The sequence below is a fragment of the Somniosus microcephalus genome, chromosome 10, assembly GCF_052327205.1.
Source record: "Somniosus microcephalus isolate GS21.2 chromosome 10, FLI_Smic_1.0, whole genome shotgun sequence".
In the NCBI taxonomy this organism is placed as follows: Eukaryota; Metazoa; Chordata; class Chondrichthyes; order Squaliformes; family Somniosidae; genus Somniosus; species Somniosus microcephalus.
Genome location: NC_140996.1, coordinates 73231464 through 73258778, shown reverse-complemented (window position 1 = coordinate 73258778; position 27315 = coordinate 73231464). Strand labels below are relative to the sequence as shown.

The 27315-nt window shown below is 48.8% G+C and overlaps 1 protein-coding gene across 4 annotated transcripts in view; it reads left to right on the top strand.

Annotated features, from left to right (window-relative positions):
* The window catches only part of LOC147111547 (T-cell surface protein tactile), a 242668-nt gene that overhangs the window by 194442 nt on the left and 20911 nt on the right, over positions 1-27315 (top strand). For all 4 annotated transcript variants that reach the window (XM_085998617.1, XM_085998614.1, XM_085998615.1 and 1 more), the window contains one exon: positions 501-639. In XM_085998617.1, coding sequence (XP_085854743.1) covers positions 501-639 — 139 coding nt within the window. The remainder of the gene's footprint in view (positions 1-500; positions 640-27315) is intronic.

Genomic DNA, 27315 nt, shown 5'->3' with positions numbered 1-27315 from the left:
GTGCCTGGATAGAATTAGTGGAAAAAAGAACTCATCACATTCAAGTGAAGTACATGACAGAAAGTGACATATAGGTGTGAGTGCTGGGGAAGAAACAATTAGAGATGGGATGGATTTTTTGGTTTGCTTGACCCCCACCTGGCTTCACTGAGCTTCAACACAGATCAGAAGAGCTAAATTTGTAGTCAAAGCCTATGTCGTAGTTCAGAATTGATTTACGTTCCTTGTGACATGGAAAGCTCTGCTAGTTGGGATAATTTGCAAAACAAGCTGAGGCAGCCCAGGTTGGGAGAATTCAGTGTTTTGGCTCAATACTGTGCTCACCCTGCTGGGTGCCGATGGTAGTGACAGGCTGCTACAAATCTGAGCACTTTGACTGTTTCACCATGTCCAGTTGCACAGCTGAGTGCTTCAACTGTTGTGGAAAGTTTGCAAATATCAGACTCCATTTTGAATCCTTTTTTTAGCATTTATTTATAAATTCTTGCTTTTTTTTTAAGGTTAATGGGACAGTATCAAATTCCAATCTGTTGACCTTGAAAAATGCAACTGAAGAGACTGCCGGAAAGTACATCTGTGATGCTAATGTTCCAGGGACTAATCTACAACGCAGTTCTTACGTTAGTGTCATCATTAAAGGTAAGATGTAAGGTGTTAAATTGTCACGAAGAGTGCGGAGAAACATTAAGAGCAATTTCGTTACACGGAGGGTAATTGGAGCCTCAGTCCAGTATTCAAATTGGGGTCCTATGCTGTACATAGAATCCCAACATAATTTCAATGGGCAGGGTGTGCTCCATGCATGGTCCGTCCATTGCTACCAGGGGCAGATCAGCCAAACCAGCAGTCCTTAAAGGGATCACTGCAGGCCGCTCAGAAAAATGGCCAGGGCAATTTTTACATTTTACATTCTCCTCCTGGCCCCACAAAAATCTTAGAACCCACTGCCGACTCCTCCGAGCCGCCTCCCTTGATTGCCTCCCCCTCCCTATAACCTGTAACTTCCATGGAGAAGCCGCCAGATTTCCCAAACACCCCTATCCCCACACCCCCAGTCAGCAAGTTGTTCATGAGCATTGGTTCATTAAAATAGCCCAGGCCTCTCACCAAGGACACTGGTTGGGCAGCCAATTGTCCGCACACTGCCTGCCCGAATTTTGAATATCGGCTCCGCCATTGGTGAGGCAAAAATAATGAAACAAATAAAATGAAGTTATGCTGCAGCTATAATTTCCCCTGAAGGAGGCTATTTTATCCAAAGGCTTGTAGCGACTCCCAAAACTCTATTCATTAGCATTGCTCATATTACAAAACACATGATTAAACATCAGCACATTCTCCTGGTGAAAATAAATAGGATATGAATTTCTATACGAAGTTCTTAAATTGTTTAAGAGCCATGATATGTAATCGATCATCTGCCCTCTGCTGTTGAACTTGTCTAGTTTCTACAGGGCACTGAGGAATCAGCCAGTGATCCTAAAGCTGCGATTTTAATTGAGGAGGCGGGATGGGGGTGGGACGGCTAGTTTCCGGGTTCCGGTCCTGCTCCCAGCTGCATCTGCTCTGCAGACATGATTTTACCTTGATTGGCCTTGGTAAGCCCTTACCGACCAATTAACAGGAAGCGAGCCTGATGACATCATTTGATGTCATCAGCCAGTTTCCTTAAAGGGATCATGCCCACATGGAGCTTGACAGTTGTTCTGTCAATGTTTGACAGCATTGAGGTGCTGCAAACACTGACGAGCACTGCACAAAGGAGAACACTTGCACCCAGGCTCTCCAATGACTCCCTCCATATGCACGCAGGGAGGTTCTCTTCCCTACCAAGGGCGAAAGATACCTCCCCAGGATGTCAACTTACCTTTCACCTCCACCCAACCCTCTCTATCTACTTTATCACTTCCCCATCTCACTAGCCACCCCTCACACTCACCCTCATCCTACTGCAAGCATACCAACTAACAACACACAAGGGTGGGCACTTGAGAGGTTTAGCCAATGTCCATGTGAAGTTTCTGGTAATGTGCTATCATACAGTGAAATCTCTTTTTCCAACACTGCCCCTTACTGGACAGATCTGAGCGCACATTGAGAAGTGTCTTACTGAGTTCCAGTGATTGTTCAGTCATAACTCCACCCTCCCCCCCCCCCCCCCACCCCCCCGCTATAGTGATGAGTGTGCATGGAATGGCTTGGACATTAAAGGGATGCTTCACGGTGCTGGTGTGGGATGGTGTCAACCTGGTGCATCATGTGGCAGCCAGGGTTTACAGCGTCAAGTGAAGAAAGTCTGGCCATGGTGAAGCCATCGCTGGCCTCCCGGCCGACAATTTTATCAGGGGCTGTGTCCAGTGCAGCATCAGGTGATGGCGGCGAAGGTTGGTGATGTGGTTGGTGGTGTTGGTGTTGGGGATGATTGTGGAAGGATTCGGCGGACCAAGGTCTGATTGTTTCATTGGTCTGATGTTTCTGGAATAGATGGCAGCTGCAAGTGTGATGACAGAAGTGATCTGTCACTGGTGAGAGAGGTTCTCCCAATGAGGTGGCACTGGAATTACAATTGGATCTAAAAACTTGTAAGCTAAAGAAATCTCTATATGTATTAAAAATGAAGTAACCAACATTTTCTGTGCTCTGAAACTCACCATCTGCAACATGGCATCCTTGACACCACTTCTGCAGCTGTCAGCTTATCAGAAACATCAGAGCAGACTCAAAACACATCAGGTTGAGCTGGCGTGTTCCCCGAACAGCGGGTAATCAGTGGGGGAGAAGGTAAAATTACAAGTAAGCCTCAAAATACTCTTAAATTGGCTCTTAACAAGCCATTTAACAAGCTGAATTGTCTCCTCCGCCGCTTGGTGTCGGGTCAGTTCTGCACTGACAGACCCGACACCTGGGAGACTCACGTGGAGGCGGGTTGACAGCAGGTTTCCTACCCGCTGTAAATCTTTGCGATCTTGACAGCGGACCCGCCTCCAAACCCGCCCCCTCAGCACGATTAAATTTGTGGCCTTAGACTCTAATTGAATCCCATCACTGCATTGAGTGATAAGTATGGAGCCTTACTTCTTGGTGGATGCTGTGCCATTTTGTTCACCTATCTTACCTCTGGAAGTATACTTAGCTGAAAATACAGCTATAGAAGTGTCAGTGATAAATCTCAGAGGCCAGGCTGCAATCTGTTTATCCACGGTAAAAGGCGACCGTAGACGGGGAGGGGAAAGCAGAAGTTCAGTTGTTTCTGATTTGCCCCTCTTGATCCAGAAAAGCTGCCATCAGAAATGGCAATGAGATAAAAGCAAATAAGTTGGTTAACAGCAAACAATGCTTCAAAAAGTGCCAAGGGAAAGCTGCCTTTCTTTTTATTAAAAAAAACAAAGATGGTGCATGCTTGGAAGAGAAGGCTCAGGGTGATCTGACTGAAATAGTCAAGATCCTGAAGGGGAAAGAAAAGATAATCATCAATATTTGTAATATAGTCACAGATTCTGCAACAAGAGGGCGTAGCCTTAAATTTAGGAGAGGGTAAAAAAACAGATTAAACTGCTTCACAGAGGATGATGACATTATGGGATAGGCTGCTAAGGGAGGCAGTGGGGCTGATCACATCAGCAAGGTTAAGAGACAGTTGGATAAGTATCTGTTGAAAGATGTGATTGAGAGGTATGGGAGGTATTGTGGGAGATGATATTTCCTAAACACTGGTTGGTCAGATGTTCTTTTTGGGTAATGCACCTATGTTCCTATGTTTAAATTTATTTACTTTGACTTGTATACATTTATAGAAAACTTCAATAAATTTACATTCTCAGCTTAGCTTCTCAACATCAGGGGTCAGTTTAACCTAAACCGCCCAGCAGGAAATGGACAAATCGGATCCGTTGTCCATTTTACACCCCGTCACTACTGAAACCCTCATCCAGGCCTTTGTTACCTCTAGACTTGACTATTCCAACGCACTCCCGGCTGGCCTCCCACATTCTACCTTATGTAAACTTGAGGTCATCCAAAACTCGGCCACCCTTCAAATCCCTCCATGGCCTCGCCCCTCCCTATCTCTGTAATCTCCTCCAGCCCCATAACCACCCGAGATTTGTGCTCCTCTAAGTCTGCCCTCTTGAGCATCCCTGATGATATTCGCTCAACCATTGGTGGCCGTGCCTTCTGTGCCTAGGCCCTAAGCTCTGGAATTCCTCTCTGCCTCTCTACCTCTCTTTCCTCCTTTAAGACGCTCCTTAAAACCTACCTCTTTGACCGAGCTTTTGGTCATCTCCCCTAATTTCTCCTTACGTGGCTCGGTGCCAAATGTTTTGTCTTATAACACTCCTGTGAAGTGCCTTGGGATGTTTTACTACGTTAAAGGTGCTATATAAATACAAGTTGTTGTTGTTATTGTCCCGATTTCACTTTCCATTGAAGTCATTAGAGTAAAATTGTTGGTTTTTAAAATGGGTGATGATTCCATTCTGTCAGCTTCCCGTTAGGCAGGTTAGATTAAAATTATCCTCAACTACTAGAATATTTATAACCGGAACTGGATGCTCAGAAAAACATAATTATTGGAGGAAAAAAGTCTCACCTGTTGCAAGAAATATTTCCTCACGTGACTGCAACACTTTTCCTCTCCCACTGCAGCACTGACTGGGCTGTCTCCATTGTGACTCGCACTTCCAATATGGTCCTGCCTATTGACCCAGATTCTGCGATATTAAATAATAAGAAATATTCCACATTATAAAGTGTTAATCAATTAACCCCATAGCAATCAGCATAGGTTTACCTGTTTAAAACCTTTTTATTTAATAAAAGTGAGTGTATAACTGTTAAGATATTGCTGGTCCAATACCTCTCATAGGCCCTAAAATATCCCCATCACAGGACGGCCTCTGGGAAGGGAATCCCCTCCATTTATACCTGCTGAAAAATCTGATACATTTACAAAAGAGAACTTATTTTATTCTTGCAGATCTCCCATGGCATTGCTCAGAGTGAGTTGAACGATACACTGTTTAATACTATCCATTAAGTGTGACAGGGAAAGTGTTGCAGAAAGCAAGAGTGATCCTTTCAGGAAGTCAGCACTATACATAAAACTTTTAAGAGAACCACCCCTCCTCACCACCCTGCCTCAGTGCTGGACAGGAGCAATGCACCTGAAATGTGCCTGCCCAGGTCGAGCTACGACCGATTTTCATGCCTCAGCCCATTAACGTGGCCTGAGGCTTGCCCCTGGCACAGGTCTACCCCCGAGAGGCTGGCAGCTGCAGACCTGGCTACAAGCCTCAAATTCCTCTGGCTATTGCTGGAGAACAGAAGGTCCCACTGCCCAAAGAACCAGTTGGAAAAGCTTTAACGATTCTTCTACTTCCACCTAATCTCTCCTTGTCTAGCTGAACGTCCATTTTTTTCCTTCAGCTTAAGTAAAGCGCCTTTGGACAAATCAATGTAAGTTGTTGTTGTTGTTGGTTCTGTGGTCCTCTTCAGCTTATTGCCAGGCCTCTCTCAGGCCCTCTGATCTATGGGGGAGCTCCAGCACAAGCCCTCCACCTGCTCCCTATGTCTGAGGAAATAGAGGTTAGAGGACATAGGAACACACCCTCCAACCTCATTAGCATTTTAGAATCATAGAATCATAGAAGTTGCTTTTTTGACCTTCCTCCTCCCCCCCTGTACAGCTGAGCCATGCATGGTGCTGTGGACTTGGTTCTGGCTGTACTCGCCAGAGGAACCATGAATGAGTTAGAGAGCAAAATGCGCTCCGGAGACTCCTGCGCTACTTGCCTAATCCTTCTTGTCTGTCTGGCAGTCACCCATTCCCTCTCTGCCTGCAAACTCTTAAACTGCGGGGTGACCGCCTCCTGAAACGTGCTATCCATGTAGCTCTCAGCCTCGTGGATGCACTGCAGTGACGCCAACCGTTGCTCAAGCTCCGAATCCCGGAGCTCAAGCTCCTCCAGCTAATGATACTTCCTGCACATGTGGTTGTCCAGGACACGAGAAGCATCCTGGACTTCCCACATGGCACAGGATGTGCATTTGACGGGACTGAGGTGCCCTGCCATGCCTCTATTTATTAGACTATTAACTAAACTTCTTAGTTTAACCTATTGCCCTAAATTAGAGAGAAAACAAGACAAAATTATTATTTTGACAAAGGGTTTGACTCAAAACGTTAACTCTATTTTCTCTCCACGGATGTTGCCTGGCCTGCTGAGTTTTTCCAGAATGACTGAGATATATAATACAGGAACCTAAATATTAGGGTGGGAAAATTGGCTTGCGCCTACTTTTGGCGCCCCGAAAAAGTTAGCGTCCCCACCTGAAATTCAATGGTAGCGCCCCAAGCAGGAGGTGGGGCGCTACTGGAAGTGCTCCCCCTCCCTCTTGGAGTGCTCCCATTGAATATCGCGGCGCTACGTGCAGCAGCGCCTCGCATGTCGGCTCGTAGCGCCGCGGCACTGCAGGCCTCCCTGATTAAAGGGGAGGGGTCTAGTGCAGCGCACACCGGGGCCCTGCTGGACCACCGGGGAGCGGGGTGCCGGCAAAAGAGCTCGGCACTCAAGAGGAGTGCCGGGCTGACGGGTCGCAGCCGGCACCCAGCAGGAGGAGGCCAGAGGGGACAGGGGCTGGCAGGCGGCCCAAAAAAAATGGTCACCTGGCACCTGCCCTTTAATTATCGCCGCCCCGGCTGCAAAAACACCACCCTGACCCTGCCGGACATAGCGTCCAGCGGTAAGTCAGGGAGCGCAAGCCAAGTTTGCGGCCGGGGCGCGAGCAGAGCGCTGCACACGGCGATGATGTCATCGCCGGAGGCGCAGCGCTGCGGGGCGCTACCGGCTGCCGCCGCCACTAACCTCCCACTGAATTTCCCGGGAGGTGTTAGCAGTGCCAGCGCCCAGATGCTAGTTGCTTTGAATTTTCCCCCTAGATATCTAGATACTTAACTTAGAATCCTGGTTTCACTCCTCCTTTTGAGTTGGATGTGAGAAATCGTCTTCATCCTCGCCACCAAATTCCTACTAACACCAAATTCTTTTACTCTGCTTGCAATCCACTCTGATTGTGATTCACCCAGATCTGTCTCCAAGTTTTGTGCTCAAGCATTTTAGTGACAGCCCTTTATCTACCGCAAGCAGAGGCCCAGCAGTGAAGCCCCAGTAATCCTGGGGCAGTGTAAAGGTGAGGCAACCTGGTGTAACAGCTCTACATAGAAATATATAGAAGTTACAACATGGACACAGGCTAGTGACAGTTGGTAGCACCCTCACCCCTGAGTCAAGTCCTACTCCAGAGACTTGAGCACAAAAACTCTAGGCTGTCACTCCAGTGCAGTGCTGAAGGAGTGCTGCACTGAGGTGCCCTCTTTCAGATGAGACGTTAAACCAAGGCTGCTCTCTCAGGTGGATGTAAAAGATCCCATGGCACTATTTTGAAGATTGTCCTGGCCAATATGTATCCCTGAATCTACGTCATTAAAAAAAAACAGATTATCTGGTCATTATCTGCTTGCTGAGTGCAAATTGGCTGTTGTGTTTTCTACACTTCAAAAAGTACTTCATTGGCTGTAAAGTGCTTTGGGACGTCCGGTGGTTGTGAAAGGCGCTATATAAATGCAAGTTTTTCTTTTATTCGGCCCAACTAGTCCGTGTTGGCATTTACCCTCCAACGTGAGCAAATAGTTCCAATTACATTTACCCTCCCTGTTCCAATCTTGCCTCAACCCTTTTTCCTTGGTCCACCGTTCTAATTTAATCTTGAATGTTGCTCTCTTACATCTATTTTCCTGATGTTAGTACCTGGAAAATGGCCACTCCCTAGGTCAACAGTCTGTAACATTTAGACCCTCAGTGAAGCAAGAAACTTTCCACCAGGTGTCAATCTGTGCAATACAGAGTGAGTTTGGTGACTGGTTATGAGCATTAAAATTAACCCATTCTTTAAAATGTATAATACAATGATAGCTTTTACTGTTGTTTAAATCAGTATGGAAGCCTCACTGAAGAGAGTGATTCTGAAATTTGTTACTACAGTCAGTACAGCCAGTAAGATAACTGCACTGCTTGAGTATGTGACACTCTTTGACTTCATTTATTTACCTCTAAAGGTAACAGTTTGATGGATGCCAGAGATGAGCCCTGAATTCATATGGTCAGTAGTAAAGGGCTCTGCTAATGAGGATTCAAAGGTTGTTTGGTGGAATTACTGATACCCTATTGTAACCCTACCTGTCTGGTGGAAACTGGAAAGGTGGGCAGTTAAAAATGAGCAGGTTACTTACCCGCTCGGAACTCGATCCTTTTGTACCATTGCCGATTTCAACCTGTGGAGTTCTGCAGGTGGTGAGTTGTCCGCCTAAAGCAGACACTCGTGAATTTAAGCAAATGAAGGTTCTTATAAAGTCAATAGGAGCCCGATTACATTTTAACTGGGGAAGCCGTTCCTGCCAGACTGAAGCAAGCCTGCAACTAATCTGCAGACAGAAGAGGCCCTCCAATTGTAAGTGTAAAACTTTCCCTTGTGGAGTGTGGAGGAGCAGAAATACCCCACAAGGAAAGAAACGGTTTCCAAAGGCTGCCCGGTCTTTCCCTGCTGCCAGGCACTCTGCGTCCTCTTCCTGCCCATTCCAGAACCATTTAAATGCGACTAGTGGTGTCCCCCAGGGATCTGTACTGTGGCCTCAGCTTTTCACTACATTTATCAATGACTTAGATGAAGGAATAGAGAGCCGTATATCAATGTTTGCTAATGACACTAAGTTAGGTGGCACAATGAATCGTGTAGATGAGAGCAGAAAATTGCACAGGGACATTGATAGATTAAGTGAGTGGACAAAACTATGAAGTTAATCATCCGCTCTGGACTTAAGAATGATAAGTCAGAGTATTTTCTAAATGGTGAGAATCTAGGAACTGTGCAAGAACAAAGAGATTTCAGGGCCCATGTACAGAAATCACTAAAAAAGAGTGGGCGGGTACAAAAAATAATTAAAAAGGCTGATTCTCATCTCGGGGGCTCGAATACAAAGAGGTGGAAGTTATGCTGCAGTTACATAAAGCTCTGGTTAGACCACATCTGGAGTACTGTGTTCAGTTCTGTGCAACGCATCTCAGGAAGGATATATTAGCCTTGGATGAGGTGCACTGCAGATTAACCAGAATGATTCTGGGACTTAGAGGGTTAAATTATGAGGACAGGTTGCATAGACTAGTCTTGTATTCCCTTGAGTAAAGAAGATTAAGGGGTGATCTAATTGAAGTGTTTAAGATAATTCAAGGAGTTGATAGGGTCGATAGAGCAAAGCTATTTCCTCTGGTGGGGGAGGCCAGAACAAGGGGGCATGGATAACATTCAGGCTTGGGCTGATAAGTGGCAAGTAACATTCGTGCCACAGAAGTGCCAGGTAATGACTATCTCCAACAAGAGAGAGCCTAACCACCACCCCTTGATATTCCACGGCATTACCATCGCTGAATCCCCCACCATCAATATCCTGGGCGTCACCATTAACCAGAAACTTGACTGGGCCAGCCACATAAACACTGTGGCTACAACAGCAGGTCAGAGGCTGGGTATTCTGCGGCGACTGTCTCACTGCTTGACTCCTCAAAGCCTTTCCACCATCTACAAGGCACCAGTCAGGAGTGTGATGGAATACTCTCCACTTGCCTGGATGAGTGCAACTCCAATAACACACAAGAAGCTTGACACCATCCAGGACAAAGCAGCCCGTTTGATTGTCGCCCCATCCACCACCTTAAACATTCACTCCCTCCACCACCAGCGCACCGTGGTTACAAGATGCACTGCAGCAACTTGCCCAGGTTTCTTCAACAGCACCTCACAAACCTGCAACCTCTACCACCTAGAAGGACAGGGCAGCAGGCACATGGGAACACCATCACCTCCAAGTTCCCCTCCAAATCACACACCATCCTGACTTGGAATTATATCGCCGATCCTTCATAGTCGCTGGGTCAAAATCCTGGAACTGCCTCCCTAACAGGGAGTACCTTCATCACACGGACTGCTGCAGTTCAAGAAGGTGTCTCACTACCACCATCTCAAAGACAATTAGGGATGGCCCACATCCCATGAATGAATTTTTTTTTAAACTTAACCTTAGAGCTAAGCTGTTCAAGAGTGATGTCAGGAAGCACTTCTTCACACAGAGTAGTGCAAATCTGAAATTCTCTCCCCAAAAAGCTGTTGAGGCTAGGTTAATTGAGAATTTCAAAATTGGGATTGATAAATTTTTGTTGGGCAAGCGTATTAAAGGTTATGGAATCAAGGTGGGTAAATGGAGTTTAGATACAGATCAGCCACAATCTAATTGAATGGCGAATCAGACACCAGTGGTTGAATGGCCTACTTCTGTTCCTATGTTCCTGCCTATGTTCCTATGTGACACGGGAGTTAAAATACCCCAGCTTGAAACTTAGGCCAATGCTTTCTCCATGGTTTGTGCTTCCATAGTGATCTAATGGTTAAACAGGCATTCAGTTAGTGATGGGGTGTTTCTGAGTCTCATAGGGGCGATGTTAATGGAGAGCAGGATCAGTGCAGACAGGGACCGAGGGAGATGGGATGCTGTCTGCAGCATCAGATGCGGGAGATTTTAACAAACTTGCATGCATCTGCATGCTTGCCTTCAGTCTACTGATTGAACCTGGCAGGGAACACTAGCTGGCTGGTGGGTGGGAGTGGGAATTCGGGCAGCAGGAGGCCACCGCTGGAGACCAAAAGGAATGGTCCTCGGCATTAAGGTAAGTGGTTGGAATGAAGGGCTTTGACGGGTGGAGTGGAAACGAAGCCTGGGGGAGGGGCGGCCCAATGTTTCCTTGTGTGGCCCAGAGGAGCACTTCGGTTTCTCTTGGCCCACAAAGAAACAAAAAAAAAATTAAAAGTGCGGCATCGGCAGCGGCTGGAGGCGGAGCAGCGCGGCAGAGCGACTACAAGAGGCCCCAGAGGCTCAGGTAGGCCTCAGTGCGGCATCGGCAGCGGCTGGAGGCGGAGCAGAGCAGCAGAGCGACTACAAAAGGCCCCAGAGGCTCAGGTAGGCCTCAGTGCGGCATCAGCAGCGGCTGGAGGCGGAGCAGAGTGGCAGAGCGACTACAAAAGGCCCCAGAGGCTCAGGTAGGCCTCAGTGCGGCATTGGCAGCGGCTGGAGGCAGAGCAGAGCGGCAGAGTGACTACAAAAGGCCCCAGAGGCTCAGGTAGGCGTACCAATCTCCAATCACAGGCAAGGAGAGAGGTAAAAAGTATTCGAGGTATGACGTCACCACAAAACAGGTAGGTGATTGGTTGGAGTATTTCTCTCGTTTTAAACCTTTAAGTCTGTGGTTTATAGTTTTTAAGGTTGTTGTGGTGTAGCGGGGACAGTTTGTAAACCAGGGCCCTTAAAAATATAATTTAACTGTAGTGAAATTGGTGGGATTCATTTAATTTTAATTAATTAGTTAAAGGTTAAGTCATGGCAGGACAGCCCAGCCTCGTAGTGTGCTCCTCCTGCTCTATGTGGGAAATCAGGGATGCTTCCTGCATCCCTGACGCCCATGTGTGCGGGAAGTGTGTCCAGCTGCAGCTACTGACAGACCGCATTGCGGCACTGGAGCTGCGGATGGATTCATTTTGGAGCATTCGCGATGCTGAGGACGTCGTGAATATCACATATAGCGAGTTGGTCACACCGCAGGTAAAGGGTGTACAGGCAGGAAGGGAATGGGTGACCAGCAGGCAGAGTAAGAGGCGCAGGCAGGTAGTGCAGGAATCCCCTGCGGCCATCCCCCTCTCCAACAGATATACCACTTTGAATACTGTTGGGGGGGATGACTCATCAGGGGAAGGCAGCAGCAGCCAACTTCCTGGCACCAGGGGTGGCTCTGCTGCACAGGCTGGGAGGAAAAAGAGCGGAAGAGCTATAGTGATAGGGGACTCAATTGTAAGGGGAATAGATAGGCATTTTTGCGGCCGCAATCGAGACTCCAGGATGGTGTGTTGCCTCCCTGGTGCAAGGGTCAAGGACGTTTCGGAGCGGCTGCAGAACATTTTGGAGGGGGAGGGTGAACAGCCAGTTGTCGTGGTGCACATAGGCACCAACGATATAGGTAAAAAGCGGGATGAGGTCCTAAAAACAGAATATAAGGAGTTAGGAGGTAAATTAAAAAATAGGACCTCAAAGGTAGTAATCTCAGGATTGCTACCAGTGCCACGTGCTAGTCAGAGTAGAAATAGGAGATATTTCAAATGAATATGTGGCTAGAGGAATGGTGCAAGGAGGAGGGATTCAAATTCCTTGGACATTGGAACCGGTTCTGGGAGAGGTGGGACCAGTACAAACGGGACGGTTTGCACCTGGGCAGGGCCGGGACCGATGTCCTAGGGGGAGTGTTTGCTAGTGCTGTTCGGAGGGCTTTAAACTAAAATGGCAGGGGGTTGGGAACCTGAGCATGGAGACAGAGGAAAGGAAAACAGGGATAAAAGCAAAAGATAGGAAGGAGAAAAACAAAAGTGGCAGTCAGAGAAATCAACGGTTTAAATCAAACGTGGCCACAGTAAATAATAATTCTAATAGGTCTAAGAGCATTAAAAAAACAAGCCTGAAGGCTTTGGCCTAGAAATTCAGTATGGCCCCGCCAGGTCTTTTGCGCCCGAAATTTTGCGCTCGCCAGGATTCCCGTAGCGCCCGCCTAAAATTCAGTTGCGACGGGCCAAGACGGCGGCGGGCGCTATTGCAGGGTTTGGCCGCCTCGCTAGGGGCGATGAATGTCACTTTCAGGCGTCCAGCTGCCGCTGCGGCACCCGATGCGGTGCGGCAGGCTGGGGTACTGCAGGCCTCCTCCTTCTCTTAAGGAGGAGCTGCCTGCAGCCGTCAGATCGCCGGTGGATTCCCCCGGCAAATGAGCCCGGCACCACGGAGAAGTGCCGGGCTCGCGTGACTCAGACATCAATGCCGCGGGGGGGTGGTGCAGGAGTCCGGGGAGGGAGGTGCGGGCAGGCGGCCGCCGGGAAAGCGGCCGGCCGCCGCTCCACCTTTATGCGCCGGCCTTTCGGAGCTGCAAGACCCCGTTTCACAAATGCTGTTTGCGGCTGCCACGGGCGAGGCGGCCGCAACTGAATTTGGCCATCGGGCCGGAATAGCATTGCAACCGGGGCGCTGCGCACACCGATGACGTCATCAGTGCCGGCGCGGCGCTACCGGCTAACGCCGATGTTAGGGTCCATCTGAATTTCGGGCGAAAAAAAACTTCAGGCGCAAACCACTTTATAGCCAATAAGTGGGCGCAAACGCAACTGAATTTCTAGGTCTTTGTGTCTTAATGCGAGCAGCATTTGTAATAAGGTGGATGCATTGGCTGCACAAATAGAGGTAAACGGATATGATTTGGTTGGGATTACGGAAACGTGGCTCAAGGATGGCCAAGACTGGGAACTCAACATCCAGGGGTATTCGATATTCAGGAAAGATAGGCAAAAAGGAAAGGGAGGTGGGGTAGCATTACTGGTTAAAGAAGGGATTAATACAATTGTAATGAAGGATATTAGCTCTGATGACGTGGAATCTGTATGGGTAGAACTGAGAAATACTAAGGGGAAAAAACCATTAGTGGGAGTGGTATATAGACCTCCAAACAGTAAGGCGGAGGTTGGGGATGGCATTAAAAGGGAAATTAAAGAAGCGTGCAATAAGGGCACAGCAGTCATCATGGGTGACTTTAATCTACATATAGATTGGGCCAACCAAATTAGTAACAATACTGTGGAGGAGGAATTCCTGGAGTGTTTACGGGATGGTTTCCTGGACCAATATGTCGAGGAACCAACCAGAGATCAGGCCATCTTAGACTGGGTATTATGTAACGAGAAAGGATTAATTAGCAATCTTGTTGTACGAGGCCCCTTGGGTCGGAGCGATCATAATATGATTGAATTCTTCATTAAGCTGGAGAATGAAGTAGTTGACTCAGAGACAAGGGTCCTCAATTTAAATAAAGGAAACTACGATGGTCTGAGGAGCGAGTTGGGTAGGATTGATTGGGGAATGGCACTCAAAGGGTTGACAGTGGATAGGCAATGGCAAACATTCAAAGACCGAATGGATGAGCTACAGAATTTGTTCATCCCAGTTTGGCATAAAAATAAAACAAAAAAGGTGACTCAACCGTGGTTAACAAGAGAAATTAGGGATAGCATAAGATCCAAGGAGAGGACATATAAATTGGCTAGAAAAAGCAATAATCCTGAGGATAGGGAGCAGTTTAGGAGTCAACAAAGGAGGACAAAGGGATTAATTAAGAAAGGGAAAATAGAATATGAGAGTAAGCTTGCAGGTACCATAAAAACTGACTGTAAAAGCTTTTCTAGATATGTGAAGAGAAAAAGATTGGTGAAGTCAAGCGTAGGTCCCTTACAGTCAGAATCAGGGGAATTTATAATGGGAAACAAGGAAATGGCAGACCAACTAAATACATACTTTGGTTCTGTCTTCACAAAGGAGGACACAAATAACCTCCCAGAGATGTCGGGGAACATAGGGTCTGATGAAAGGGAGGAACTGAAAGAAATCCGTATTTGTAGGGAAATGGTGTTAGGAAAATTGATGGGACTGAAGGCTGATAAATCCCCAGGGCCTGATGGTCTACATCCCAGGATACTTAAGGAAGTGGCCCTAGAGATAGTAGATGCATTGCTGGTCATCTTCCAGAACTCGATCGACTCTGGAACGGTACCCATGGATTGGAGGGTAGCTAATGTTACCCCACTATTCAAAAAAGGTGGTAGAGAAAAAGCGGGAAATTATAGACCGGTAAGCCTGACATCGGTAGCGGGGAAAATGCAAGAGTCTATTACAAAAGATGTAATAGCAGAGCACTTGGAAAGCAGTGACAGGATCGGACAAAGTCAACATGGATTTACAAAAGGTAAATCATGCTTGACTAATCTACTGGAATTTTTTGAGGATGTAACTGGTAAAATAGATAAGGGAGAACCAGTGGATGTGGTGTATTTGGACTTTCAGAAGGCTTTCGATAAGGTCCCACATAAGAGATTAGCGTGCAAAATTAAGGCACATGGGATTAGGGGCAAGGTATTGACTTGGATAGAGAACTGGTTGGCGGACAGAAAGCAAAGAGTTGGAATAAACGGGTCGTTTTCCGAGTGGCAGCCAGTGACTCGTGGGGTACCACAAGGATCGGTCCTAGGACCCCAGCTGTTCACAATATATGTTAATGATCTGGATGAGGGAATTGGATGTAATATCTCCAAATTTGCAGATGACACAAAGCTGGGTGGGAGGGTAAGCTGTGAGGAGGATGTCGTGAAACTCCAGTACGATTTGGACAGGTTGGGTGATTGGGCAGAAACATGGCAAATGCATTAAATGTGGATAAATGTGAGGTTATCCACTTTGGTGGCAAAAACAGGAAGGCAGATTATTATTTGAATGGCAATAGATTGGGAGAAGGGGAAGTGCAAAGCGACCTGGGTGTTCTTGTGCACCAGTCGCTGAAGGTAAGCATGCAGGTGCAGCAGGCGGTTAAGAAGGCAAATGGTATGCTGGCCTTCGTAGCAAGAGGGTTCGAGTACAGGAACAAGGATGTCTTGCTACAGTTGTACAGGGCCTTGGTGAGACCGCACCTTGAGTATTGTGTGCAGTTTTGGTCACCTTACCTGAGGAAGGACGTTCTTGCCATGGAGGGAGTGCAGCGAAGATTCACCAGGCTGATACCTGGGATGGCCGGAATGACGTATGAGGAGAGATTGTGTCGATTGGGCTTATACTCACTGGAGTTTAGAAGATTGAGAGGGGATCTCATCGAAACCTATAAAATTCTGTCAGGTCTGGACAGACTAGATGCAGGAAGGATGTTTTGGATGGCCGGGGAGTCCAGAACCAGGGGTCATAGTCTAAGGATAAGGGGTAAGCCATTTAGGACTGAAATGAGGAGGAACATCTTCACCCAGAGAGTGGTGAACCTGTGGAATTCTCTGCCACAGAGGGCGGTGGAGGCCAGTTCATTAAATATATTCAGGAAAGAGTTGGATATATTTCTTGAGGCTAAAGGGATCAAGGGATATGGGGAGAAGGCAGGGACAGGGTACTGAATTTGGATGATCAGCCATGATCTCATTGAATGGCGGAGCAGGCTCGAAGGGCCGAATGGCCTACTCCTGCTCCTATCTTCTATGTTTCTATATAAATGAACCTTTCTGGATCCCTTGGCACCGTCTGCTCTTCCTGACAGGGCTGGGGTTAAGATTGCAGTTGAGCCCTGTTGATGTAAAGGGAGCTCAATCTGCATATTTAAAGAAGGACCCTGCTGCCTTCTGGTGGGTGTCCTGCTTGCCTGCTGAACACAGGGGGTTAATATCAGGTCCCATGGGAAGGCAGTGGGCTTGGAGTGTGTAAGTCACATGGGGCATTTTAATCACTAGCTTGCCCAGTGCGGAGGGGGGATTAAAATTCTTCCTGTAGAGTCTAGTAGTGGGTATGTGACTAGTGCCCTGAAAGTTATGTTGGGCCATGCATATGATTCCATGGTAATCCAGGGAAGGCCTTCTCCTTCACACACTCTGTACAATTTTGAATGTTCCTAAACTAAATTCTGCCTGAATCTGATGACTTGTCCCTAATGGATGCTGATTCCAATCTTCAGTGGTTGTTGTCCCATTTCTGTTTGCTGAGAAATGCTCTTTTTGAAACAACAGAGGGATTCTTTTCTTGTGCTTTGCTTTGGGTCCGTTTTATCACAGGCCACTTGGAGATCAGAGTGTACTGGATAGCATTTTCAGACTTGAGGCTTTTTCCCAGAATACGTTCCACACACAAACGTTATAATCACCTCCATAAGATCAGTCAAAGTGAAGGAAAGGTCTTTCAAGCCCAGTAGAGCTCATTGTTCTGATATTAAATCTCACTCAGCCTAGCATCCAACTGCTTTTTAAACATCCCAAATATATTGAACTCTGATTTTCCCACAGGCTCACAAAGGCTCATTTCCTTTACCCTTTGGATCATTCTAGTTGCTCTTATCTGCACCCTCTCCAATGCACAAATGTTACTTGAAACATGGCAACCCAAGTTTGTACATAATACAGCTTATTTTCTGCTTTGTGCTCCTAGCTCTATGGCCTAGAAATTCAGTTGCGTTCGCCAGCCGTTAGCGCCATAAGAGGGGTAGATTTCGAGCGCTAGGCACTTAGCGCCCGGGCGCAGACCGATCTGCACCTACGCCCAACTTCAGTTGACATTTAGCGCCGGCGCAAAGTGTTTGCGCGCGCTCAGCTGCGCGCGCAGCTTATGACGTCATTTCGTCGTGCAACGCCGTTTGTGCGCCCCAAACCGGAACTTCAGTGGCGCCCGCCCAATGTGGGCGTGGCGCTGTTAAGAACTGTGAAGTGGAACGCAGCAGAGACCCTGCAGGCCTCGGGGAGCACTAATTAAAGGGCACTTAGACTGAACTATAAAGGCCAGCCATTTTGCTGCAATGACTTTAGTGCTACGGATTTCTGGACAGAGACCAAGGAAGAGACCTTACTGAATTGGGCCAACATAGGAGAGGTATTTTTGGCTTCTGGCCAGAGCTTGCAAATTTGTCTCATTGTGATTTCACTGTTTGCAAGTATATTATGGGGGCTGCATGGGGTTCCAACCCTCAGTTCCAGCATTATGTGCGAAGGGCTCGCAGACGCTGTGTGAGAGGGGCAGCCATGCCTAGACGCAGAGGGGCCATCAGGCGTCGGCAACGTAGGCCTTACCCACTCAGGGAATACCGCCAGCAGGTGTCCTATCTCACCATGACTGCCACGCAGTGTGTTAAGAGGCTGCGCTTCAGAAGGGAGGTGGTTGCAGAGATCTGCCAGCTGCTTCACAGAGATCTGCGTCCACAGCTGATGTGCAGGACGTCTCTGTCGGTGGAAGTGAAGGTCACGGTGGCTCTGAACTTTTATGCAAGCGGCTCCTTCCAAGCCGCTGCTGGGGACATAGCGAACATCTCCCAGTTCGCCGTGCATCGCTGCATCCGGCAGGTCACCGATGCCCTTTTCGCAAGGAGACACCAATTCATCTCCTTCCCCATGACCCTAGAGAGGCAGGAGCAGCGTGCAGTCGGATTTGCGAGGATCGCCGACTTCCCCATGGTGCAGGGCGCCATTGACTGCACGCATGTGGCTATGCGGGCACCTATCGACAATGCCGAGGATTACCGCAACCGGAAGGGCTACCATTCCCTCAATGTACAGCTGGTGTGTGACCACAGGCAGCGCATCCTAGCTGTCAATGCCCGCTTTCCAGGAAGCAGCCACGATGCATTTATCCTGCGCCAGACTACTGTGGCTGACATGTTCCAGGCACAGCCTCCCCCAAGAAGATGGCTTATCGGGGACAAAGGCTATCCTTTGTGTACATGGCTCATGACCCCGCTCCGCGCGCCCAGGACCCCTGCTGAGGAGGCATACAACGAAAGCCATCAAGCCACAAGGAACATCATAGAGCAAACGATTGGCGTCCTCAAGCAACGGTTCCGCTGCCTGGATCGTTCCGGCGGATCTCTACAGTATTCGCCGGATAGAGTCTCCCAGTTCGTCGTCATTTGCTGCATGCTGCACAACCTGGCTATCCGCAGGACTCAGGCACTGCCACCTCACGTTGGACCACCACCTCAGGAGGACGAGCAGGAGGACCATGAGGAGGAGGAGGAGGAGGAGGAGTACCAGCCCAGGAGGGAGCCACAAGGTCCAAGGGCCGTCCGTCGGCGGCTTATTGAACGACACTTCTAGGCCTCCTGTCAGGGAATGGCGTGTGGCAATGAACGCACCTGAATGCAGCCGCTCCGCAAGCCCTCAGCCGGTTAACGCAACAACCACTTGAAACATCACACATGGACAAGCTGAATAAATAAAAAGCTTTATTGAACAAACTCAGGGCCCTTCCCACATGAAACCCAAAAACAGACAAGACCCCCAAAAAACAGTCAAAAACATATCTCACTCCCACAACCTGGGGAGGAATACCAAAACTTGTCCATCCAAATGGCCTTCATCCTCGGCCTTACCAAGACAAACCCCCGCATAGAGAACACAAACACCCCCATATAAAAAAACATTTGCCTTCATCTTCGGCCTTACCAAAATAAACCCCCCCCATAGAGAACACAAACACCCCCACATAAAAAAACATTTGCCTTCATCTTTGGCCTTACCAAAATAAACCCCCCCCATAGAGAACACAAACACCCCCATATAAAAAAACATTTGCCTTCATCTTCGGCCTTACCAAAATAAACCCCCCCCATAGAGAACACAAACACCCCCATATAAAAAAACATTTGGCAACACACTCTACTTTGTGTGCCGAGAGGGCGAGTCCTTGTCCTGGCTTTTCCGGCCCCTGGCCGACCTGCTGCTCCGCCTCAACCTGGGCCCTGTGGGTGTTGCAAGGCTGGGGGAAGGCTCCTGAGGGGCACAATGCGTGACGGCAGATGCCCTTGGGGGTCGGCCTAGACGAACTCCGGCCCTGGAGGGGCCGGCTGCTGACTGCTGCAGCTGTGGCTGGGCAGCATCAGTCTCTCCAGCAGCTCGTCGCAGCTTTGCTGGGGGAGTGGCAGTGGCGGCTGCAGCAATGGGGGCAAGCTGGCTGATGCCAGGTGCTCGCTGGTCACCATAGACACTGGCAGTTGGCCGGGCTGGCACTGCAGCAAGCGCAGCAATCTGGTGAAGCCCAGGCCGCTGTGCTGCAGCAGCGCGGCGGGTGCCCTGGCGATGCGTGCGTGACACAGCGAGTGTGGCAGCAGTGAGTGCCCGTACTGCCCTGGTCTGTGCCCGCATCAGACCAGCCAGTGACTGGACGGCACCACTCATCAACTCTGCACTCGCTGCCTGTGCTGCCCTGAAATCGGCCCGACTCGCGTCCTGTGATGCCCTGAATTCTTCGTGACCCCTGGCCTGTGCTGCCCCGAATTGTTCGTGACCCCTGGCCTGTGCTGCCGCGAGTTCTTCTAAACCCCTGGCCTGTGAGGCCCCGAAATCGACCACACTATGAGCCAGGGACACAATGGCCTCAGGCAACCGTGCCACAACCCCCATGAACTCGGTGTGCCGACGATCCGAGTCCGCGGACATTTGATCAAGGAGGCGCACCTCCTGGGCGAGGACCATCTCCGGACTGGAGGCCGGACTCTCCCTCTGGGGAGAAGGCCGCCGAGCTGCCCGACCCTTCCCGCGTGGCTGGACGCCACTGGGCCCAGCAACTGCACTCCCCTGCAACACTTCCCCCCTCTGGGGAGAAGGCCGCCGAGCTGGCCGACCCTTCCCGCGTGGCAGGATGCCACTGGGCACAGGAGCTACTCTCCCCTGCAACACTTCCCCCCTCTGGGGAGAAGGCAGCCGTGCTGCCCGACCCTTCCCGCGTGGCTGGACACCACTGGGCACAGGAGCTACACCCCCCTGCAACACTTCCCCCTGGCTCTCCTCCAGGCAAGACGTGTCCCCTCCATTGCCATCCCCTGGCGCGGATGAGGGTTCCCCCGATGTGCCGCCTTCCTCTTGCTCCTCGTCGTCCTCCTCTTCCGAGGGACTGACACTCGCAGCCTCAGGGACCTCCTCCTCACCAGCTGAAAGCAGGAAGGCACAAGAGTAGCTTTAGAGTGAGGACAGGGCATCAGCGAGGGAGGCATGAGTGGTGGCATTATGCGCATTGGTCGGACAGTGGCAAAGGATGTAGATCTGAAGCGCAAGGGGAACGAGAGAGGTCCAAACGCTCATGTCCTTACCATTGGGGCCCAGCACAGGGTCGGCATCTCCAATTGCAACGGGGCCAATCACCCGGGCACCCATGAGTCGACCCACGCGCTCCTCCAGGTCACTGAGCTCCTGGAACTGGGCACGGCCTCCCCCGGTGACAGTCCGGCTCTTCAGATTCTGGGCCAGCTTGGCCTGCAAGAGAAAGGACGGCCTCTAAGTACAGTGTGGTGCCCTGTTGTTGTGTGCACTGCCTCCCATGGTGGAATAGCTTGGCCAGTGTGGTGCCCTGTTGTTGTGTGCACTGCCTCCCATGGTGGAATAGCTTGGTCAGTGTGGTGCCCTGTTGTTGTGTGCACTGCCTCCCATGGTGGAATAGCTTGGCCAGTGTGGTGCCCTGTTGTTGTGTGCACTGCCTCCCATGGTGGAATAGCTTGGCCAGTGTGTAAAGTGCAGAAAGTGCTATTGATGTTCATGCCAGTGCCATAGCTGCTGGAGGAGGGCTGGCCATTAGGCCTTTGAGGTCCCTTTGCCCATAATGTGAGGTGCACATGCAAGGATGAGGAGGACACTGGAAAGGGTACTCACTCTGACCAACCGAGTGAGGTCGTTAAACTTTTTCCGGCATTGGTCACCAGTCCTGGGGACATCGCTGTTGGCTGTGACCCTCTGGGCGATTTCCCTCCAGGCTCTCCTGTACAGCCTCTTGGGAGCCTTCTTGCCACTGTCCGGGCACAAGATATCTCTTCTCTTCTCCAAACCCCTAAGCAGCACCTTCAAATCATGGGCAGAGAAGCGCTGCGCTCGCTCACGGGCCCTCTGCATCGTTGCTGGCGCTATTTCTCTCCAGCAGCAGTGTTTAGGCCTAGCTGGAGGGCTGCAGTATCCAGGGCGTGGCAGCAGACCAAGTCGACCCTTCCCCCTTTAAGAGCTGGCCGGCGCCAGGGTGTCTGCTGTCAATCAAAACATGACCGCACCTGCGCTGCGCCCGGCCTCGGCGGTATCAGTCTGCACCGCCGGCTTAGCGCCTAAAGATAGGGGTGCAACGCCAGTTTTAGCGCTCGAGCAAACTCCTTGGCCAAAGCTACTGAATATCGGCGAAGTGGCCTCCACTTTCCGGCGGGCGCAAACTTTAGCGCCCGCCCGACTTTACCGCCCCAAAAGTGGCTATACTGAATTTCTAGGCCATACAGTGGCAGTACATATTGGACATCGACTGAAGAACATAGTTACACAGCCTGACTAGAAATTGGACCAAGACATGACTGTGTAATGACCTTTATTCCAATATGTGCTCTCTGCGAGACTCTGCACTGAAATCTCAACAGCAACCAATGTATTATGAGGCCTCAGCATCAACTCTGTAGACTTATGTTCCACTGGTCTGACCAGCTATCTGAACATCTGAATATTGCATCAGGTGGGCGTTGGGTGTCAAAGAGGTGGCTGAGATGCTCCCCCCAGCCCCCATTTCAACTGCTGATGGCCTGCCTTTCAGGTGCTAAATGGACAGCCATGAGTTGAATTTCTCCCTCTCCACTGGTTCACTAATGCCCTTTAGAGAAGGGAACCTGGCTTACAAATGACTTGCAATATTTTCACCAGTGGAACATCAATTTTTTACATCAGACCCTCCACCACTGAAACCCTTCTCCATGCGTTTTGTCAACTCCAGACTTTACTGGCTGGAATTTCTGCGGAGGTTCCTCCAATCTCAACAACACCAACAACAACTTTAACTTAGTAAAATGTCCCAAGATGCTTCAGAGGAGCAATGTAAAACAAAATTTGACACTGAGCCACATAAGGAGATAATAGGGCAGATGACCAAAAGCTTGGTCAAAGAGATAGGTTTTAAGGAGCGCCTTAAAGGAGGAAAGAGAAGAAGAGATGCGGAGAGGTTTAGGGAGGGAATTCCAGAGCTTAGGGCCTTGGCAGCTGAAGGTATGGCCGCCAATGGTGGAGCGATTAAAATCGGGAATGAGCAAGAGGCCAGAATTAGAGGAGTGCAGATATCTCGAAGGGTTGTGGGGCTGGAGGAGATTACAGTGATAGGGAGGGGCGAGGCCATGGAGGGATTTGAAAACAAGGATGAGAATTTTAAAATCCAGGTGTTACTTAAACGGGAGCCAATATAGGTCAGCGAGCACATGGGTGATTGTAACTTCAGCAAATAAGCGGAAACCGCAGAAAAATGGCATAAAGAGAGGCATTTCCGACGATCCGACAAACTTCTGACTAGAGCTTGCAGAACCCCTGCAGAAATTCTACCCCAATTACTCCAACACCCTTGCTGGCCTCCTATCCTCCACTCTCCACAAACTCCAACTTGTCGAAACATAAGCTGCCCTGATACCGTCTCACACTATGTCCCATTTGCCCAGCACTGCTGTCCTCCTCATGTCTGTCTCCTCCTTTAAAAAAACTTTTCTTCTTTTAAATCAAGCTTTTGGCCACCCATCCTAATGTCTCCTTCACTGGATCCCTACCTTGAAATGTATTCAATTTCAACTCTTCATCTTCATCTTCAAATCGCTCCACAGCCTTGCATCACCCTATTTCTGCAGCCTTCTCCAGTCTTATATCCCCTGATATACTTCATAGATACAGAGATACATAGAAGATAGGAGCAGGAGTAGGCCATTCGGCCCCTCGAGCCTGCTCCGCCATTCAACGAGATCATGGCTGATCATCCAAATTCAGTACCCTGTTCCTGCTTTCTCCCCATATCCCTTGATCCCTTTAGCCTTAAGAAATATATCCAACTCCTTCTTGAATATATTTAATGAACTGGCCTCCACTGCCTTCTGTGGCAGAGAATTCCACAGGTTCACCACTCTCTGGGTGAAGAAATTCCTCCTCATCTCTGTCCTAAATGGCTTACCCCTTATCCTTAGACTGTGACCCCTGGTTCTGGACTCCCCTGCCATCGGGAACATCCTTCCTGCATCTAATCTGTCTAGTTCTGTTAGAATTTTATAAGTTTCAATGAGACCCCCTCTCATTCTTTTAAACTCCAGCGAGTATAAGCCCAATTGACCCAATCTCTCCTCATACGTCATTCCTGCCATCCCAGGTATCAGCTTGGTGAATCTTCGCTGTACTTCCTCCATGGCAAGAACATCCTTCTTCAGATAAGGTGATCAAAACTGCACACAGTACTCAAGGTGTGGTCTCACCAAGGCCCTGTACAACTGCAGCAGGACATCCTTGTTCCTGTACTCAAACCCTCTTGCTACGAAGGCCAACATACCATTTGCCGCCTTAACCTAAGGACACTTGCAAACCGCATGCTCCCCTGGGACATGTTCTTACTTTTTGTCAACTCCATGCTTAGACATGTCAAAAGTATGAATGGAGATCACTCCAAAAAGACATCAAAGCATTAAATACATTTTTTTTAAATCATGTTTTTAAAATTAGTTAAAATGACATTAAATTAAATATTTTAAACAAAAATTAAATTTTTGGAAAAAAAAATTAAAATTTTTACGGGGCTAAAAATAAACTTACCTTTTTTTTAAAGTATTTTGAAATATAAATGAGTGAATTTTTAAAAAAACTTTAAAAAACTCTTATGCTGGTAAAAGCAGGCCTTAACCAGGCGTAAGATTTTTAAGTGATATCAGCGGGCGGAGGTTCTGCAGAAAGCGGAACTCTCCCCCCCGCAGAGGCCCTTCCCTAGGGCAGGCGTCCGATCTGTCAAGAGGATTCTTGACAGATAGGATGTGCTGGTTTTCAGCGCATGTGCTTCGCATGCCTGAAACCAGTATTTGCGAGGTCCCTACGCGTGGGTACACAGCTCGTACACACCCGTAGAGATCGGAAAATACAGGCCATTGTTTTGCAAAGTTATTGGTATTTATTTCTATGGAATCTCCTGCTTTTCTATTGAAGGCCTCAGAAGAACTGGTGAACTGGAAGTACAATTCCCTAGATATACCCACAGCACCTTTTGAAATTTATACCAGGAACAAAGGAAATCAAAAATGTATCTTTCAAAATGAAGTAAAGCTGCAAATCATATTATTTAGAAATGCACAAAAGGAATACTGTGGATAGATGGGTTGGATTGACTGAACATCTTCTTCTGGCTGAAACTGTTACGATGTTACCTTGCTATATATACTTAAAGACACAGAGGTAGAATTTCCCAGTAGTGCACCATACCTTTGGTGAAAGATCAGCGGAAACCTCTGAGATTGGTCACTTATGCCATTTGTCCAGGGTTTCCATCGATCTTCTGCCAAAGTTACGGTGATGAAAGGTCATCGACCTGAAATGTTAACTCTGTTTCTCTCTCCACAGATGCTGCCTGATCTGCTGAGTATTTCCAGCATTTTCTGCTTCCATTCTTATCTATCTAATCGTAGCCAGAGAATCACCTGCAATGGTTTCTCTTCCCGCTCCCGCACCATTACCTCTGGTGTCCCCCCAGGATCTTTCCTTGGACACCTCCTATTTCTCATCTACAAGCTGCCCCTCAGCGACGCCATGCAAAAACACAGCGTCAATTTCCACATGTACACTGACGACACCCAGCTCTACCTCACTACCACTTCTCTCAACCCCTCCACAGTCTCTAAATGGTCAGACTGCTTGTCCAACATCCAGTACTGGATGAGCAGAAATTTCCTCCAACTAAATATTGGGAACACCGAAGCCATCGTCTTGACATTGAACGCAGGCTTCCTAACAGGCTTCTCAATGCTCCAAGTATTCTTCTGTAGCCTGGCCCATCAAAGTCTTCATCTGAATCCTCTGCAGCAGAACTTGTGTGCGACCTCGCCCTCCAACAAGCTAGCATCTGTGCCATTATTGGCTCCCTCCCCTGGCTACAGTGCTCTTGTACCTGGTGTCTCACCACATGCAGATCCCACCTCTATGCTGTCCTCTAAGATACGCGTAGTGTCAATATCTGAGCTGGTGGCTGCGATTGTGAAAATAAGTGATGGTGTGTCTTCACCATCACTCTCTTCTTTGTCTTCCTCCACTGCCTGGCCAGGTTGCATTTCTTGGGTATCTGAAAGGAAAAAGGCACAAGGGTGAGGTTGTGGTGAGGGGAGGAGGGAAAGTAAGAGGTGCATGCTACACCGTCTGCAGCTTGTAAATCAGAAGAGATTGTGGGATGAGGGGGAAGTGGGATGTGAGAAGGAGGATTAGGTATGAATATACCATCATCTTCAATGGATTCAGCCCTGCTGCTGGCTATGGCCTCAGCAATGGCCCTTCAGATAATGGCCAGCACTGTCTCCTCCATGGGGGTTAGATCATGCGGGCGTGCCTCACCCCTCCGGTTAGTTGTTGCTGTCTCTGGTTGTGCGCCACCTTCTCCTGCAAGAGCGAGGGAAGTGAGTCAGCGCGTGTAGTGCAATATGTTTGAGTGATGTGGCTGTCATGGTTGAATAGCTGGCAGTGTGTTCAAGTTGTGGGATGTATGTGTGAGGCTTGCAACAGTGCTACGTGTGTGAGGATGAGATGAAGCATATAAATGTTAGGTATGAGTCCTGATTGATAGAGGTTATTGGTAGGTGAGTAATGGGGGTGTCGTGATTTGAGCAATGGCTGAGGCTAGTGGTGCAGTTGGTAGGATATGGCGTTTGAAGACACATTCACTGACCTTGACCACTCATATGAGGTCATTAAACGTCTTGCAGCACTTCATGCAGATCTTTGGCGCTGCACTCCTGGCACTGACCTCCGTGGCTATCTGCTCTTAATGCCTTCTCACCATGTCGATACAGGGCATCTCTCCTCCTTTCCACCTCCTCCACTAAAACCTCCAGTGCAGTGTTGGAAAACCTGGGTGCCCGCCTGCTCCCTCCCATGTACAACCATTCTTCTCTCTTGCCCAGGTCAGATTCAGTTCACAAAAGACTCCCAGCATCTGCTCCAGCCACAATGAACATCCCCTTTAAGAGGTGCAGTCTAGCTTTTAGCAGTGCAGGCTAGCTTTAATTGGTTCTAGCAAGTAACGATTTTGGGCCCCCTGCTGATGCATGCAGCCTATCCACAGTGCGATTAAAGCTGGCTGCACGCAGAAATCATGATAATGGGCAGGCAGCACGAAGATGCTGCGCTGCTTGCATTACATCAAACCCCGCACCTGTTTTTGGGGGCTATCCAAAGAATCATAGAATCATAGAAAGTTACAGCATGGAAGGAGGCCATTTTGGCCCATCATGTCCACGCCTGCCAACAAAGAGCTATCCAGCCTAATCCCACTTCCCAGCTCTTGGTCCGTAACCCTGCAGGTTAGAGCATCCCAAGTGCACATCCAAGTACTTTTTAAATGTGGTTAGGGTTTCTGCCTCTACCACCCTTTCAGGCAGTGAGTTCCAGACCCCCACAACACTCTGGGTGAAAGAAATTCCCCTCAAATCTCCTCTAAACCATCCACCAATTACTTTAAATCTATGCCCCCCTGGTTTTTGACCCCTCTGCTAAGGGAAATAGATCCTTTCTATGCACTTTATCTAGGCCCCTTATACTTTTATACACCTCAATAAGGTCTCCCTTCAGCCTCCTCTGTTCCAAGGAAAACAAACCCAGCCTATGCATTCTCTCCTC